Genomic DNA, 18,950 nt, shown 5'->3' on the forward strand with positions numbered 1-18,950 from the left:
TGGAGTTTATTTTGGTGTACAATGTGAGGAATGGATTTAAATTTATCTTTTTTTTAAGTGGTTATCCAGTTGTCTCAACACCACTTATTAAAAAATACACATTTATCCAGTGATGAAATATTACTTTTATCATATGCTAGATTTTTATATGCAGTTGGCTCCATTTCTGATTTTCTGTTCTATTCCATTGGTCTGTCTGTTCATATGTCAATACCACAATTTTATAGTGTGTTATAATACCTGAAAGGGTTAAACCCTTTCTTTTCAGCTATTCTTGTGTGTTTATTTTCCCATATGAACTTTAGGATAACCTTATCTACTTCCATAAAAAGCTCATTGGAATTTTTCTTGAAATTGCACTGTTTACTAATTAACTTAGGGAAAACAGACATATTTATGTTGAAACATCTTAACCATGAACAGGGATGTTTTTCTATTTGTTCAGAATTATCTTGGGGAATGTTTTATAACTCTCCTTATATAGGTTTTGAACATTTTTTATTGAGCTTATTCTTAAATATTTTTTCTTTTTTGTTGCTATTGTAAATGGGGTTTTCTCGTCCATTATATCTTCTAACTGGTTTGTATATAGAAATGTTATTAATTCTTGCATGATAATTTTGTATCTTACTACCTTTTATAATTCTTTCATTGTCTGAGATAATTTTATCATTGATTCTCTAGGGCAGAGATTGACAGACATTTTATATAAAGGACCATAGAGTAAATATGTTAGACCTGAGGGTCTGAAGATCTGATACAACTGCTCAACTCGGCCGTTGTAGTGCAAAGGCAGCCCTAGACTAGTCACAAAAGAGCAGACATAGCTGTGTTCCACTAAGACTTTATTTACAAAACAGATGAAGGGCTGAATCTCACCTGTAGCCCACAGTTTGCTGACTCCTATTCTAGGGTTTTCCAGGGATCCATCATCTTTCCTGCAAATAGATAGACTTACTTCTTATTTTTCAATTTTTCTGCCTCTGACTGCTTTCTGTAGTCTAACTGCATTGGGTAGGACCTCCAGACAATGTTAAATAGTAGTGCAGAGAGCAGGTATTTTTATTGTTCCTGACTTCAAGGAGAATGCTGCCAGTTTCCTCATTAAGAAGCTGACTTTAGGAGTAAGGTGGAGATATTTTATCATTTTGAAAAAATATCCATCCATCCCTGTCACACAAATAAAACTATGGACAAAGCTGCTCTAAGATGCTATCAGGGATATTAGGAAACAATTAATTAAAACCAAGGGAATAGAATAGGTCAAAAGATGGGCCTAACCCTCCAAGCAAAAAATAAACAAACAAAAATTTTAAACAAAACAATCAAAACCTTCCCAAGGATGAGGAGGTGGGAGTCATGTCAACTTTCCTAGGCATAGCTGTCTTTAAAAAGGTATTTAATTGGCAATATTCTTAAATTATTTAATGAATCTCATTATTAGTTATCTGTGGTGTCATTTTAAATTTATTTTCTAACAATCTTGTTTTGATTATTGAAGTCTTGAGTTGACAACTTTAAACAGAAATATCTGAGTCTAAGTGGGTACCAACATCAAGACACTACTCCGAATGCATCTGTCTTCCTGTAACTACATTACAGAGGAATGAAATAGGAAAAGTAGAGAAACAAATAATGGACTAGGGAAGATTATACTGGTTCTGTCACTAATTAGTCACAGCACCTTGGCCGAGTCCCTGCGTCTCTCCTTCACTCACTCTCTTCACCTGTAAACAAGGCCATGGGTCCAGATGTAAAGGCCCGTTGTAGCTTTAGCATCTTCTGCTCATGTTTGCCTGTTTATAGCTTTCTCCTTCATAGTCATCATTACGATTTAAAGAATCACCTTGTGCCTGTTTCACAAAGTAGGGCCCAAGTAAATACAGGAAGAGAAACCAAGGCATGAAGTAAATAGTAAACTAAGTCCGCTGAACAAAGTATGATGCCTGTATGCGGGCGGTGTTTTGCTTTTTAATCAGTGCTTTAAAAATGGTTTCACACTCTTGAGGGTCATGAGCATACAGTCAAGGATCATCAGACACCCAGGGAAAATCTCATATGAAGACAAAGGCATGACAGAAATCACAACTTGGAGGGAACAGAGCATGCAGAGAGAAGACAACTCAAAAATAAAGAGCTATCATTCATCGTCTCAGAGGGAGAAGAAAGGATATTGCAACCATTATGTAAGAGTAAGATTCTATAAAAGGAACATTCATAGAGCTTTTCCCTGTACTAATGCCATTCATATTAATCTGCTCCTTTTTATAACTTCTAAGGCATTTTTGCCTATGGTCATTTACATTAAATCATAAGTCACCTTATATTTTTAGCTGTTTTATATTTTATTTTAGGCTTTTCTCCCTAAAAGATCACTGATAGATCTTTGATACATTTTATAAACAGACAATTGAAATAATGTACTATGAATTAACTTGGATCCACATTTTTATTATAAGCCAATTTACATTTTTTTTAATCCCAAAATTTACCAGTACTGTCCATAGCTACACAGGTGACCCTCGAACAACGCGGGGCTGAGGGTGCTGGCCCCACCCCTCCCTCCCCCTGCTGAACACTGCGGCACTGCCAGCTCTGCCTCAGAAGCAAGGGGATTCGTGAATGACGCACTCAAGGTGGAAGGGGAGATAGCCTGGATAGGATCAGGATTCAAACCCTAGTCCTTTTGATTCCACATATGGGACCCCTTGTTTATTTCTTTATTGAAGTACAGTCAATTACAATGTATCAGCTTCTGGTGTACAGCACAATGTCCCATTCTTGCTAATCCCTTACTGAAGACAAACTTTTCTCCACACAACTTAAAGGTCTGTAAAACGAAAATACAGGTACTGTATTTATTGAAAAAAATTTGTGTATAAGTGGGCCCATGCAGTTCAAACCTGTGTTGTTCAAGGATCGACTAAATTGGTAAAACTGTACTCACTGCAGTTTTTTAAAAAATTATAATAAAGACTTCATCAGCCTTTTAACAAGTTTTGTATTTCAAAACTTTCTGGCTTTATTATGTTTTTTTCTGGCACATCGAATTTTAGCAGCCTTTTAAGTTTCTGCTCTGTGGGTGGCACACAGTGGTAAAGGGTCCAGGAGTCAGACAATGGCCAATGTCGTACAGAAGGACTGAGGAGCAGGATGCTAGGCTGGCCAAGTTACTGTGCAAAGTTGTGCTTCTGAGAAGGAGGGCTGAGATGCCTCAACACAGCGTCCAGTCCCAGCACTCCAGTCCTAAAACGGAGACGGTGGCACGCGGCCAAATAGTGAGTCACACTTAGCTTTACTGAGGCCCAGGAGCTGTGTCTGGTCGACTGGATCCCATATACAAGTGGGTGACTGAGAGTTTAGCCTTCAGCTAGGGCACCAAGCCTATCACTACTATTCTGGGGCTCAGCGATGAATTCAGTAAAGTTGCTAGATACAGAATTAATATAGAGATACCTGTTACATGTCTACACACTAACAACGAAATACCAGAAAGAGAAATTATGGAAACAACCCCAGTTATCACTGCATCAAAAAGAACAAAATACTTAGGAATAACCCTACCTAAGGAGGCAGAAGACCTGCAGCCCGAAAACTGTAAGACGCTGATGAAAGAAACTGAAGACGACACAAACAGATGGAAAAACATACTGCGCTCTTGGATCGCAAGCATCAACACTGTTAAAATGACCATACTATCCAAGGCAATCTACAGATTCAGTGCCAGCCCTATCAAATTACCAATGGCATTTTTCACAAAAATAGGACAAAAAATTTAAGTTTTATGTGGAAACACAAAAGACCTCGAATGGCCAAAACAGTCTTAAGAAAGTAGAACAGAGCTGGAGGAACCACACTCCCTGTCTTCAGACTTTACTACAAAGCTACAGTAATCCAGAGTAGGAAGGAAAAAAGAGTGTGGCATTGGCACAAAACAGACACATTGATCAGTGGAACAGGACAGAGAACCCAGAAATACACCCACTCACTTATGGTCAATTTATGACAAAAGAGCCAAGAATATACAATGGAGAAAAGACAGTCTCTTCAATAGTGGTGCTGGGAAAACTGGACAGCTGCAGGTAAAAGAATGAAATTAGAACACCGTATACAAAAATAAACTCAAAATGGATCAAAGACCTAAATGTAAGACTGGATACTCTAAAACTCCTAAGGGGAAACATAGGCAGAAAATTACTTGATATAAATTGCAGCAATGTTTTTTTTTTTTTGGATCTCTTTCCTAGAGTAATGGAAATAAAACCAAAAATAAACAAATGGGACCTAATTAAACTTAAAAGCTTTTGTACAGCAAAGGAAACTATAAACAAAATGAAATGACAACCTATGGACTTGGAGAAAATATTTGCAAACAATACTTCTGACGGGGGTTAATTTTCAAAATATACAAACAGCTTATACAGCTTAATATAAAAATGCAAATGACCCAATCAAAAAATGGGCAGAAGACCTAAACAGACATTTCTCCACAGAAGACATATAGCTGGCACATGAAAAGATGCTCAATATCTCTAATTATTAGAGAAATGCAAACCAAAACTACAATGAGGTATCACCTCACACCGGTCAGAATGACCAGCATTAAAAAGTCTACAAATAATACATGCTGGAAAGGTATGGAGAAAAGGGAACCCTCCTACACTGTTGGTGGGAATGTAGCTTGGTGCAGCCATTATGGAAATCAGTGTGGAGAGTCCTTAAAAAACTAAAAATGGACTTACCCTATGACCCATCAATCCCACTCCTGGGTATACATCCAAAGAAATCTCTAATGCTAAAAGATACATACACCCCAATGTTCATAGTAGCACTATTTACAATAGCCAAGACATGGAAGCAACCTAAATGTCCATCAACACATGACAGGATAAAGAAGCTGTGGTGTATATACATGTGATGGAATATTACTCAGCCATTAAAAAGAAATAATGCCTTTTGCAGCAACATGAATGGACCTAGAGATTATCATATTAAGTGAAGTAAGTCAGACAGAGAAGGACAAACATCATATGATATCACTTATATGTGAAATCTAAAAAAAATAGTACAAATGAACTTACAAAACAGAAAGAGACTCACAGAGAAAACAAATTTATGGTTACCAAAGGGGAAAGCAGGAGAGGAGTGGGATAAATTAGGAGTTTGGGATCAATATACATAAACCACTATTTATAAAATAAACAACAAGGAACTACTGTATAGCACAGGGAACTGCATTGAATATCTTGTAATAACCTATAATGGTAAAGAATCTGAAAAAGAATATACTATGTATGTATAACTGAATCACTTTGCTGTACACCTGAAACTAACACAATATTGCAGGAAAAAAAAAACCTATAACTACTATTTCAATGAGAATTTGCTTAAAAATGGTTGGAACTGAGCATCCGAGTGTGGGGTACAGCGGACCAGATAGAGAACTAAAGGAAATGTGAATGAAGAGCAAATGTAGAAACAAGTGTTAACAGACACTAGGCTCCCTGTAACGCTCTGCCCTGTGTTTGCCCTTCCGTTGTTAATTTCAAGAGGATGGGGACTAGCTTACTTACTTTTGAATTTCCTGTAGGTAGGTTCCCCATGCATGTGTAGCAGGATAATTTCTTGAGATGCCAGTGTATGTTTTCCCCCTATCATTTTCCCTTTTCCTTTCCCGTTCCTGGAGCAAGCTTTATGCTTCACCACTTCAGCAGGGCTTGGTAGGGTGGCTTCATGACTTTTGACTGTTAAAGCTTAAACTGAGACTGGAGTTTAAAGAGAATAAATAGATCCTGCCCAAGGATTGAGGAGAGCAGGGTTCTTTAACTGCACAGTGTACCAGGTTAGCTGGATGCCAGGTCAGAAGATCCCCAGCTTCATCCAAGGTCTCCTGTGCAGGCTGAGACAATGACGTGTTAGACACGGCTAGTGCAGACAGACAACTGGTAAGTGAAGGGGCCTCTACAATTCCTTAGTGAGATATTAGACCCCAGGACTTGGACACCCCCAAAAGGAGGAATGTCTGAGAAGACTAAGTTTCTCTATTTGTTTTATACTTAAAGTTCATTTAAAAAATACAATAGGTTCAAAAATAGTTCTGGGACAACTGGATATCCACATACAAGAGAACAAAATTAGGTAACTACTTCATGCCACATGCAAATATTAACTCAAAATGGATTAAAGATCTCAATGTAAGAGTTAAAGCTATAAAACACCTAGAGGAAAGTATAATATAAATCTTCATGACCTTGGATTTGGCAATGGATTCTTAGATATGTTGCAAAAGCACAAGCAACAAAAGAAAAAATAGATAAATTGGACTTGATTAAAATTAAAAACTTTTGTGCGTTAAGGTACATTATCAAGAAAGTGAAAAGAGAGCCTGAAGAATGAGAGAAATTATTTGAAAACCATATATCTGATAAAGATCTAGTATCCAGAATACATAAAGAACTCTTACAACTCAACAACAAAAAGACAACCCAATTTTAAAAACGGCAAAGGACTTGAGCAGACATTTCTCCAAAGAAGATACACAAATGGGCAACAAGCAAATGAAAAGATTCTCAACATCATTAATTACTAGAAAAATACAAATCATTACCGCAATAAGATACTACTCACACTCACTAGGATGGCTGTAATCAAAAATAAACAAACGAGCAAAAATAGGTGTTGGTGAGAATATGGAGAAATTGGAACCCTCATTCATTGCTGGTAGAAATATAAAATGGTTCAGTTGCTGTGAAAAACGGTTTGGTGGCTTGGTTTTTTAAAAAACATTAAGCTATATAAGCTGTCTGTATATTTTGGAAATTAATCCTTTGTTGATAGCATTGTTTGCAAATATTTTCTCCCAGTCCAGAGCTTGTCTTTCTATTTTGTTTATGGGTTTCTTTGCTGTGCAAAAGCTTAAAGTTTAATCAGGTCCCATTTATTTATCTTTGTCTATTTTGCTTATTTCTTTTGCTTTAGGAGACAGATCCAAAAACATCTTGTTATGATTCATGTCCAAGAGTATTCCATGTTCTCTTCCAAGAATTTTATGCTTTCAGATCTTACATTTAGGTCTTTACTCCATTTTGAGTTTATTTTTGTATGTGGTTTTTAGAAAAATGTTTTAATTTCATTCTTTTACATGTCGCTGTCCAGTTTTCCCAGCACCACTTATTGAAGACACTGTCTTTTCTCCATTGTATATTCTTGCCTCTTTTGTCATAGGTTAATTGACCATAAGTGAGTGGATAATTTCTGGGTTCTCTGTCCTGTTCCACTGATCAATGTGTCTGTTTTTGTGCCAGTGCCACACTCTTTTGATGCCTGTAGCATTGTAATAAAGTCTGAAGACAGGGAGTGTGGTTCCTCCAGCTCTGTTCTACTTTCTTAAGACTGTTTTGGCCATTCGAGGTCTTTTGTGTTTCCATATAAAACTTAATTTTTTGTCCTATTTTTGTGAAAAATGCCATTGGTAATTTGATAAGGCTGGCATTGAATCTGTAGACTGGGGACACCAAAGAGAGGAAAAGAGAGTCCAGAAAAGGCTTCATGAAGGATTGTATCTCCCAATACTTACTGATAATCTGAATTAACACTCCTATATCCTTCTGGAAACTCTCTTCCATTTTGACTTCTGTGATCTTCATGCCTCTGGGTTCCCATACTACCTTTTAAATTATCTCACTATCCTGGCTCCTCTTCCTTCTTCCGGCCCTAAAATGTAGCTGTTTCATAGGATTATGTCCCACTTCTCAATTGCCTATTCTTCTCATTCTTATTCAGTTTCAAGCCTTCCCCTGATTTGTGTACGGAAGACCTCAAAATCCATACATATTTTTTCTAAATGTATATTTGAAACTCATATTATATTTGGGACTTTATATTTATTTGATTATTTGCTTAGTATCTGTTCCTCTCCTAGACTGTTCTGGGTGAGAACTATTCTGTTTTTCTCACCAATACTCCAGTTCCTGGCACATAGTAAGTCACTACCAAATATTTTCATGTGAATGTTTAGTACTGATCTTTTTCCCTAAGGACTAGGTCTTAATTTTCTGATTACCTACTGGACATTTCCACTGAGCATTCCTCAACATCCCAAAACATTGTTCAGTTTAACAAGCACTTACTAGTGTCTGCTCTGTGCCAACACTCTGCAGGGTCTGAGGATACACCAACTTCTAAAGAAACAAAAAGCATAATTGCGTGAGAGTGTTTTTAATCAATATGACCTGCTTCATTAGTTTGCGGTCAAAGTCACGTATCACTTTATGTCGTTTATTTTTCCAATTAATTGCCTGACTTAGGCCCTAACAAGGAAATCCAGTATCTTACTCTTGAGGCTTTCTCATCTAATTCACCAAAAGCCACAGATGTCAATTCAGCCCAGAGCAGTTAGACTTCTCTCTAGGTGAGAGTGGGAACTAAAGCTTCCAAGTAATTGTTGACTGGAGTTTCAGCCGCCAAAGGCCTTTGGCTGCCAACAGGTGTTGCCACTTTCAGCTGGCTCTCCTCTTCTGAGTATCCTTGCTCTCCTGCCAGGATGTCCCAGATGCACAAGTTGTAGAGCGGTCGAAGCATGGGCTCTCAAGATTTCTCTATGCTTGTATGTTGTTCCCAAAGAACAAGGATAGTCCAAGATGCCTGAATTGGGATGGCCTTCATGGCTTAGTCAAATACTCAGTTGGAACCAGGTCTCCTTGTGGCCACAAGGCTCTGCTGATGAACTAGCTCACCAGCCCAGACTTCTTGTTTCCTCTGAGAGTTTCTCTTTAGGAGCCTAAACCTGGGAGACGGCAGTACCTCAGTCTATCAGAAGGTTCTAATAATGTTGAACTTCAAAAGGAAAGAGGTTAAGATCCCAGCCTTTCTTCCCAGGAGGCTCTACTAGGTAAATGTTCCCATTGCTGATTTGGGCTAATGAGGGCTCTTTGGAGGAATGGTCTTGTCACGATGTCCTTTTACGTACTTTGGCCAGAGCAATGTGTACCTAACTCTCCTTCTATTTGTATCAGTAACACAGGTTTTTCAAGTGACTCTTTTCTAAGCAAAGATGAACTGTTCTTTGTTTACCTTTTCAAATAAACGATTATCAGTTTCTCTTTTAAAAAGTTTTAAGATCTGCCTCTCCAGATACCTACTATACATTAATAGACTTGCACCTGAAACAGAAGTAGTACAAAAGAGGGAAGGATTAACTTGGCAGTGGGTAGGGGGAAGTGGCCAGAAAAGACAGTTTGGGGTAGGAGACCATTAAAGCTTTGTTTTAAAGGATGTTAGGGCAGGAAGGGATTGGCATTTCAGGTCGAAGGAATAGAATTCAGAGCTTACATCACTACTGCCTTTGTGTGAGATGTTAAGGATCTTGGGTTTTATCTTAGTTATGAGGAACTCATGAGGCATTAATTCATCTGCATCTCGTTACCTTTCCTGACGGTATGTGCTATTTATGTGCCCCTGCCCTCTGGTAAATATTATCATCCTCTCAGGCACTCAACCAGGAAATCTCAGAGTTAATTAAATCTTTTTTTTCTTCCTACTAAATAACAATCTCACCCATTCCCATCCAATTTGAACCCACAAAGTCCTCTCCTTCCTGTTTACTCTGTGCTGCTCTGACTCAGATGCTCACAACTTTTTACCTAGATTATTTCAAGAGTGTTCAAACTGGTCTCTCTATTTGATGCTTCCTCCTTCAATCCAGCCTACACACTGCCACTAGCATGGTCTTCCTTAAGTGATAGCTGAGGTCACTGCCCTTCCCCCAAACCTGCAATACTCCCTCTTACATGCAGAATGAAATCCCACCTGGTTAACTTGGTGTTTCAGATCTTCCACAAGTTGACTTCCATGAAACATTTCATCCTTTTCTCCATCTCACACCTCTTCTCGAACCTCCATCCACACCAGACTTGATCGTCTTCCAGAATATGCTTTGTACCTTCTTGTCTCAATAGCTTTGCCCCTATTACATCTTCTCCTAAAGCCCCTTTTGTCTACCTGTTTTTTAAGGCTTGGATCAAGTCACATCAGTTGTAGAACAAATGACCCCAAAATTTCATAGCTGAGAACAATGATCAGCACTTATTATCTCCCGCAGTGGGTGTGAGTCAGGAGTGCGACACCTGCGTTGAGTGTTTGGGCTCGGGGTTGTTTACGAGGCTGCAGGCACCTAAGGCTTGACTGGGGACGCAAGACCTGCTCCCAAGGCTAGCAACGTGGAGCTGGCTCCTGGTGGGTGTCCTCGAGTCTTCCCCAGGGCTGTCTGACTGTTCTCTGTGGCAGCTGGCTTCCCTGAGAGCAAACAATTCAGGAGACCAAGGCGGGAGCCACAGTGCTCAAGGGTCTCAGGGGTCACATACCGTCACCTCTGCTGTACTCCCTTGTGCACACAGATCAGCCCTCACGTGAGGAAGATTACACAAAGGCACGAACACCAGGAAGCAAGGATTATTAGGGACAGTGTTGGAGGCTGGCTGACACAACATCTCTTCAACAGGCTTCCTACATTCCCTAACTCCATATACTGGTCTCCTCTCCCTTGTTAGCAGTTCAGATTCTTTAAAAATGAAAGCTCCTTGAGATCTCCCAATAAAAATCACATTTTTTCTTAATTATTTAGTATTGTAAAGTGTGAATCTGAAAAATTGCTTTGGGTAATCATCAAAGGACACAGTGCTAAGGAACTTTCTAAAATCCTAGGTTGATGGAAACTTCATTGTCTGGAACTCATATTAGTAGGAACAGAACATTCCTTTCTTGCCTGGAGGATGTAAACCACCCAAGCCACTTTAACTTAGAGAAGCAGCCTCAATTTTCAGTGCAGAGGGTCAGATAAGGTGCCTGGGGACACAATATTCTACATTAATCTTAAATTTATCTTTCAAGGAAATAGAACCTTTAGTCTGATTCTCATCCAGCTTTGATATTAATCCCTTTGCACACAGATCTGATTTGCTCTGAGTCTGTTAAGCACTATTTCATTTAGAATCTACCTAAACTCTTCCCTTCCCCCAACACTATAACTGGTCCCCATTTCTTCTGTTTTTTGGAGACATGCGCATGGTTCCTCTGCTGTGTGGTGGTGTTTGCTGTGGCAATAAACCTAACCTTGCTGGGTTACAGGTTTGCTCCTGATGGTCTTTATCTAATGGGCTTTATGAGCAGCAAAATTATTTGAGCTCGTATTACCTAATTTCATTTTTCAAGAATCACTCATGCTTCTTGAACAAGGGTACCTTTTAGAATATCTTGTCCAGTGAGTCATTCTTATCTTTCACCTATAGTCTACTTCCTAAATATCTTTCCTTTGAAATATAATCAATTTACTAAATAGATATATTTTGCACTAATCTTGCATGCTGCATTTCCTTTACTGCTACAAACTCCAAGATGATACAGTCATTTTATTCCAAGGTTCCTAACACTTTCATAGTACTGTGCAATTTATTAGTGAGTTAGTAATTTCCCCATTTCCTCTCTTGTCTTCCCAAGTGACTCCCTTGATCCTTTCTGACTCAGCTACAAAATCACCTTCTGTATCAAACCTTAACTGAAAATTTCAAAATGAAGCACTTTTTTCTTTTGTGCTGTCCCAGTGCCTTGTGCATACCCCTATTGTGGTACTTTCCACATTTATAATTCTTTTTTCATGTTTTTTCTTCTCTACCAGCCTCTGCAGAATAGAGATTGTGATTTGTTCATCCTTGTATTCTCGGTGCCCAATAGACCTAATTACCTGTTAAAGAGATAATGAAAGTATCAACATAGCAAATGAAGAATTTAGAAGTTTCACTTTAGCAAAATTTATAGACAGTTGAACACAGCTACACGCACACACACCCACATACTACTATATCTGGGGTCCTTGTGATTTTTGTAATCTGTGTTAGGCAACTACCTATTTTTAGAGAAGACACTGAGTAAACTGTTTTGTGCGTTACGTTAATGTGGGCTACTTAATGTGTGTGTATTATGCGAGGTTTACCTTCTTACTTTCTGACACACTTGCTTTTCTCTGGTTTCCTCAGCTGAGGACAGGGACTCGCTAGGCACTGTACACATGCTAGTCTAAATGCTAAGGATAAGGATTTCTGTATCCCAGGGCCCAACAGAAGAATGCTGTAATCTGTAAGGCCCTTCTAATTCTGGGAGTAAGGCCAGCACTAATACAATGCACGCCTGTTGTGTTTAAATGTTTCTTTGCAAAGAACAGTGTTTCTCAAGCTTTTCGTTTGATAAGATTTATATTAAGAAATACATTTTGTATCACTCCCCGGGGCAGACAGATTCAAGACTGGAATAAAAATTTATCGAAACAACTCCGTCACACGCGATGCACTCAGATTTCTCTATTGTGTTCTATTCTTCCCTTTCATTAAAAAAAAAAAAAAAACAACTCACGGACTCCATCCACCAAGCCAATTTCACAATCCCCCAGACATTCTAAATCACGGCTTGGAAAAGTGTAGTCACTCTTCCCACATTTCGGTACCCCTCTGCAGAGCTCCGGACAGTTACGCTGGTCTAGACGACGGCTGTGCGCTCAGTTCTGTGCAGTCCCCGCTGGGGCCGCATCCCTTCCTCCCGGGCTCCTTTAAGAGGGTGGTAACGGCCCATCACGGCGGGTGGGGCGGCAGGTCCCACCAAACCCCCGGCGCAGGCCAGGCCCGCTCTTCCAGTTACTTGTGAAAGCCCGCGCGTGTATGGCGCGGCGAGGGGGAGGTCAAGGCTGAGGCGGGGGCGACAACAAGGCGTCGCAGGAGCTGGGGGCCGCAGCAGGAAGCTCGGGGGGCGTCTTCGCGCCCGCGTTCCCGGCGACCCTGCGAGGGTCCGCGCGTGCGCAGAGCGCGCCCCGGGGCTGTTCCAGCCTCGGCGGCGCCTGCGCCTGCGCGCGCTCCCGCCGAGGCGAAGTCCGCGGGGGCTCCGGCGCGGCGGCGCGCGCCCAGGGGCGGTCCAGCGCGCCCGGCACCGCCCTCCCTCCGCGCGCTCCCCTCCTCCCAGCCGCCCCCGCGCTTCCTGCACTTAGGTTGCCGCCGCCGCCGCGTCCCCGTCCCCGTCCCTGTCCCCGGCGCGCTCTCGCGGACTGTGCCATGGCGGCCTTCAGCAAGTACCTGACGGTGCGAAACTCTTCGCTGGCGGGGGCCGCCTTTCTGCTGCTCTGCCTGCTGCACAAGCGGCGCCGCGCCCTCGGCCTGCACGGGTAAGAAGGCCGTGGCCGGGCCGCCTCCCCGGGCCCCCGCGGGCGCTCCTTGCGCGCTCTCCTTCCTCGCCCTGGCGGACGGGTCGCTTTGCCCGGCGAGACCGAGCGGCGAGGGGGCTGCCGCCGCCGGGTTCCAGCGTCAGGGCGTCCCGGTGTCCCCGCGGCGCCGGCGGCCACTGGGCTCGCTCACTCTGCCCCCGGGGCTGCCAGTCTTTCTCCTGCGCCCGCTGGCGAACCTGTGCCTCTGCCCCGAGGGGTCGGCCCCCGAGTCCTCCCCAGACCGCCTCGTTTCTGCATCAACTTTCTGGGTGTGTTGTGGGTTTGCCATCTCATCTGTCAGACTGTGGGTTTGCTTTGTGGACGTGTGTGTGTGTGACTTAAGGATGGGGATTGAACTCACCGGGCTTGAGGCTGTTGTCCAAGTCATTGGATGAGGTTTGGCACGATTCCTTAGTAGCTGCTGTTGGTAAGTCGCGAGGGATGGGTCTTGTGAACTATCCTGGGTCCACTTTGCAAAGTTACTTTCTAAAGTGGGGTCCGCTTGGAGTTGGTCAGTGGACGCCCTGGCATTTCACCCGGAAAGGCTAGATCGGTTCCCTGGCTCTGCAGGTGGAAGGTGAAAATGTGTCTTAAATAAGGGTCAAGAACCTTTTTATTTATACTGTATTGTTTCCCCCCTGGAGAATTTTAGTGTTTAGACTTAACTTTGGGAGATTAGAAGATTATAAGAAGGAAGAGAGAGAATTGAGTGCCTGTTGTGAGGTTACAGACAATTTTTTATTTGCTGGGAGTCGCTTGCCTTAAGCGAATGAATGAGAAAAGGATACTTGCCAAGCATTCTTGGCACCATTGGATATTTCATATTAAATCTTCGCATCGTGCTTTCATGCGTTTTATTTCATTAGTTTCTCTGCGCAGGTGCTGTTGCCTTCTGTTTTGATTTACCTAGTGTATCTGGTTTACATTAGCCTTTGGACTGAAACACTACGTGGCCTTCCTTCGCATGAAATTCTTACTAACCTCCTGACTTCCTTAACTTATTGAAGTCTGGAGCGTTGGTCTTTCTTTTCCTTCCTAAATCTACTTAATGAAGTTGAAAGTGATATACATCTTGTCTGGACAATGCAGTACCTATTCACTTTTCTTCTATTCAGTTCACTTTTGAAATGATTTATTCTGGGAAATATAAACAAAATTTTCTATTAGATTGTATGCGTTGAGCTCCCACTTGCTAATGGAAGTTATTTGTTATCAAGGAATATGGCAATAGAAAACATTGAATGCTATAAAATAACCTTGAGTTACATTTTTCCCGAGACATGTTTCAGTCGTAGAGCAGGTGTTCTAGTATGAGGGAGACTTGAAGACAAACCTAACAGCTCTGGCTTGCGTTTTTGCTCTTTGTTTGTTTGTTTAAACTTTGCTTTGTTGGAGTATTATATACTTGTAGAAAAATACACTTAAGTGTAGAGCTTGAAGAATTTTCACAAATGGAACTCACCCATGTAATCATCACCTAGATCTCCACCCAGATAAGAACATTATTAACACCCCAGAAGCTCTCTTCAAGCCCCTTCCTGTCACAGCTAAAGTAGTTACTGATTAATAAGGCCATAGCTTATTAAGTAAGGGAAATTTTAAGCATAATCTGATGGGAAATAGTAGCAATAATAGCAAAACAGTATAGTGGAATCTCTTATTAAGCAATTTTTTGTGTTCATTATTATATAAAATACTTTAAAATCTCCTTTTGAGAAACTTTGTGAACTTTTTGGGGGGATTAAATTATGCAACAGTTAATTTACTGAATGAAAGATTGTTGTTAATCTTTTGCACTGACAGGAGTAAGGAAAAAATTAAATAGTTTGTGAGAGGGGAGTGCAAATTATGAGCAGATAAGCATGAAGTTTAAATCACTGAGATAAAATGATTGAATTATTTTAAAACCATTAAGAATGGTGTTGAGTCTATCTTTATAGGTAATATACTTCCAGAATCTTTTAGATATCTTTCAGTCACTGTCTTGGCATCAGCACTTTGAAGATTAGAAAATTCTAACTGTATTTTACTGGTTTTCGGGGTATCTTTGCTAACAGAGCTAATTAATTTTACTGTCTAGTGCCTAATGAAGGAACCTGTGACTACTTGTGCTTTTTTCGTCTGTGCTATTAACAGTAGATTTGTTTTGGAGAATATTCCTTAGAATCAGATGGGCAATAAAACTAATAGAACTACTTTACAAGTTACAGTGTCATAAATTCCAGACGTTGGGAGAAGGAGTAATTTAATGTTCTGAGTAATTTCTTAGTTTTGTTAATGCAGTCATTCTACCCAGTCAAATCATATGTTAGATTATATATATATATACACATATATATATATATATATGAGTTTTTATATATATACATATGTTTGAATTTTTATTATGGAAAATTACACACATATTCAAAGTAAGCAGAATAATATAATGGACCCCCTGTACACTTTAAACAAGAAGTACCACCAACATTGTACCATTCTTGTTTCATCTGTAGTTCTTTGCTCCCTACCCCTTATTTTTACAGCTTTTTAGGTAAAATTTATATGTATTGAACTGTATGCATCATATACATTTTTTAAGTGGATACAATAGTGTAAATGTCCTTTTCATAAATTAGAACATTTTTATCTCCCCAGAAAGCTCCCTTGTTTCCATTCCCCATGACCACTGTACTCTTTTTCACCCTAGTTTTGCTTAATCATACATCTAATTTTGTTTATTACTTATGACAAACAGTGGAATCTTTTTACTTATGAATAAAGGAGACCGTGTATTCAGTTCAAAGGAAGTATCTGTTTCAGATTGTTTTATTACTGTGCTAGGTGCTGTGGGGTGGAGACAGGGGTGTGTGTTTGTGTGTGTGTATTACACATACATTCAGGAAATATTTGACATTTTTAGATGGGAATTTGTTAAAAATGTAAGATGATGGCTATGCAGTGTACAGGTAGTCATGCCGTAGAAATTCTGAGAATGAAGAGATTAATGTGTTTTAGAAAGAATTAGGGAAGGTTTTATGAAGGATGTTAGCTAAACCTAGAAAGGGGGTAGGAATGAATAACTGGAGCTAAATTGAATGTTAATAGCAGCCTTTATCAGATTTTGTAGCATTTTGTGAGAGGAGGAAGCTTGGTGGTGGTGCTGTTTCAGTCCATCTTCTGCTACCACTAGAGTTCTTTTTAAGAAACAGAAATACGAACGTGTTATTTCTTCATTAAAATCTTTCTGCTATTCTAAAACACAAAATTCTTAGTATGAGAGAATGGTGTTCACGATCTGGTCCTTCACCACTTCTCCTACTTGGCGGGCTGTATGGAGTTAAGTCTCTGAGTCGGACAGGCTCTGCCCGGCCGTTGCAGTCTGCTTGTGGTCACTGTCATCTCCACTTCTCCCCACCCTTTGATGCTTATTTTCCTTCAAGATTCAGTTCATTTAGCACTTTCTCTTAGATGTTTTCTGTCTTTTTCTGATCTCCAAACTGTTGTTACTTCCTCTGCTCTCATGCTGCTCTAAGCATTCCTCTACTCTGGTTACCACGCTATGTGGTCCTAGTTTATTTTCTTGGCTTCTGCTTGGGTCAGACTCTGAGTTTCTGGCGGGCATGAGCTGAGTCATCTTTAAATTCCTCGTTTGCACATGTTAAGGGATAGACATTCAGTAAGTATAGAGTGGCAGATGATGTAGGATAGTTGAAGGGTGATGGGCAGGCAATTAGAGACACCAGCATACATGAGTAGAGATGTTATCTTCGGAGAAGTGACAGTTGTGTACTTGAGATTGTAAAACACGTGCTGGGGGTTGGGAAATCAGTGGACCACTTTTAGAAGGCAGGGAAGGGACTGGTCTACATTGCCAAACTATTTTTTTCCTTTTTTTTTTTTTAATTGAAATATAGTCAGTTTACAATGTTGTGTCAATTTCTGGTGTACAGCATGGTGTTTCGGTCATACATATACATACATATATTCCTTTTTGATTCCTTTATATTCTTTTTCATTGTAGGTCACTGCAAGGTATTGAATATAGTTCCCTGTGCAATACAGTAGAAACTTGCTTATCTATTTTATATATAGTAATTATTATCTGCAAATCTCAAACTCCCCATTTATCCCTTCCTACTCCTTTTCCCCTTGGTGACCATAAGTTTGTTATCTATGTCTGTGAGTCTGTTTCTGTTTTGTAAATAAATTCATTTGTCTTTTTTTTTTTTTTTTTTTAGATTCCACTTGTAAGTGATATCATATGGTATTTTTCTTTCTCTTTCTAGCTTCACTTAAAATGACTATCTCCAGGTCCATCCATGTTGCTGCAAATGACATGATTTTATTCTTTTTTATGGCAGAGTAGTATTCCATTGTCTAAATATGCAGTCATCTGTCAGTCGATATCTAGGTTGTTTCCCTGTCTTGGCTATTGTGATAGCACCGCTCTGAAGATGGGGTGCATCTGTCCTTCTGAGTTAGAGTTCCCTCTGGATAGATGCCTAGGAGTGGGATTGTTAAGCTGTTTTATGATCTAAATAAATCAAATGAAGAACAAAAATAGAACAAAGCAGTTTCCTTTCCCTCCCCATGGATCCTTGCCAAAGTTCAGATTTCTCATGCTGGATTTCAGAGCCTTTCTTTATCTGGTCTCCCCTTACCTGGCTAACCTTACATGCCATTTCTTGCCAATGACTACTCTCTGTTACAAGTAGGCCAGTTTCTGACCTGCTCTTTGAACAGACTGCACTCATTCCTGGCTTTGGAGGCTTATTCATAATATTAGCCACACCTGGAATATCTCTCTCTCTGTCCTCTGTTCTTTAGCTCTTATCCTTTAAGAGTTAGGTCAGGGCCACCTTTTCCATGAAGTATTTTGAAGCAGCTCTTGATCTGAATGATGATCATCCCCCTTTAACCTCTGAACCGTGAACTTAGGTACTTTTCTTGTTTCATCTATTCACTGCCTGACTGGGTGTGATCTAGCTGTTCGCCGTCAGTGTAGCCTTGTCCACCAGCTTACGGAGTGGTCCTTCATCCTTTCCAAAGCCCCAGCTGATAGATGGTGGGCACACAGTTTCCTCCCCCAAATATTTCTGAGAAGTTTCAGGGAGCTGTGTTTCTCTCAGTCATGCCTAACTTTCCTTCTCTGTTTCTGCTCTATTTTAGATCCGACTTATATCTTGTCTCTTGAGCCTGTCATTTTGGTATCTGCCTTGATTCCTCTAAAGCATCAGTCACAAAGCAGGTGTTTGTGGTAGAGTTTTACTGAAAACGTGAGAGTAGTGACAGGGATTATTTGGTGGCAGTGAACAGCTTAAAATGGAGACATCCTTTTTTTTTTTTTTTTTTTTTTACAAGTTTCTTGGATATTCTCGCTGTTGGAGATTTGTTGGCTGTTTTTCGCTGAGCCTCAGCCCTGCAGGCCTGTCGCTGGGTCTTCTCTCTACCCCTGGATGTTCTCACATCTTTAGATTCTACCCCCTGTACTCTCTCCCGCTGACCCCCCTACAGCTTTCCTGCGCACTGAATTCCGCTTTCCTTCCTGGGGTCTGCTCCTTTCAAAGCAAGCTCTGGAAGGGGTTGGCTTTACCTTCCTGTTTCATACGCTCACTGAATGTTCTGCGAATTACAAGCATGAATCAGGTGAGGGGCTGGAAATTGAAGGAGACCCTTAGGATGAAATGTGTGTGGATGTTGAAGGGGCTGGCCTTATATGGATCCTCAG

The 18,950-nt window shown here is 40.5% G+C and overlaps 1 protein-coding gene across 3 annotated transcripts in view; it reads left to right on the top strand.

The window, feature by feature from the left end:
* The first annotated feature begins 12,840 nt into the window (after positions 1-12,840).
* The window catches only part of ABCD3 (ATP binding cassette subfamily D member 3), a 63,977-nt gene continuing 57,867 nt past the window's right edge, over positions 12,841-18,950 (top strand). For 2 of the 3 annotated variants that reach the window (XR_004322667.1, XM_032487125.1), the window contains exon 1: positions 12,841-13,201. Coding sequence is in view for 2 of the 3 variants with exons in the window: in XM_032487125.1 (XP_032343016.1) it covers positions 13,092-13,201 (110 nt within the window). In the remaining variant the exon portion in view is untranslated. The remainder of the gene's footprint in view (positions 13,202-18,950) is intronic. The other variant, XM_032487124.1, reaches the window with a different exon arrangement.

Source organism: Camelus ferus, chromosome 9 (genome assembly GCF_009834535.1).
Source record: "Camelus ferus isolate YT-003-E chromosome 9, BCGSAC_Cfer_1.0, whole genome shotgun sequence".
Lineage (NCBI taxonomy): Eukaryota > Metazoa > Chordata > Mammalia > Artiodactyla > Camelidae > Camelus > Camelus ferus.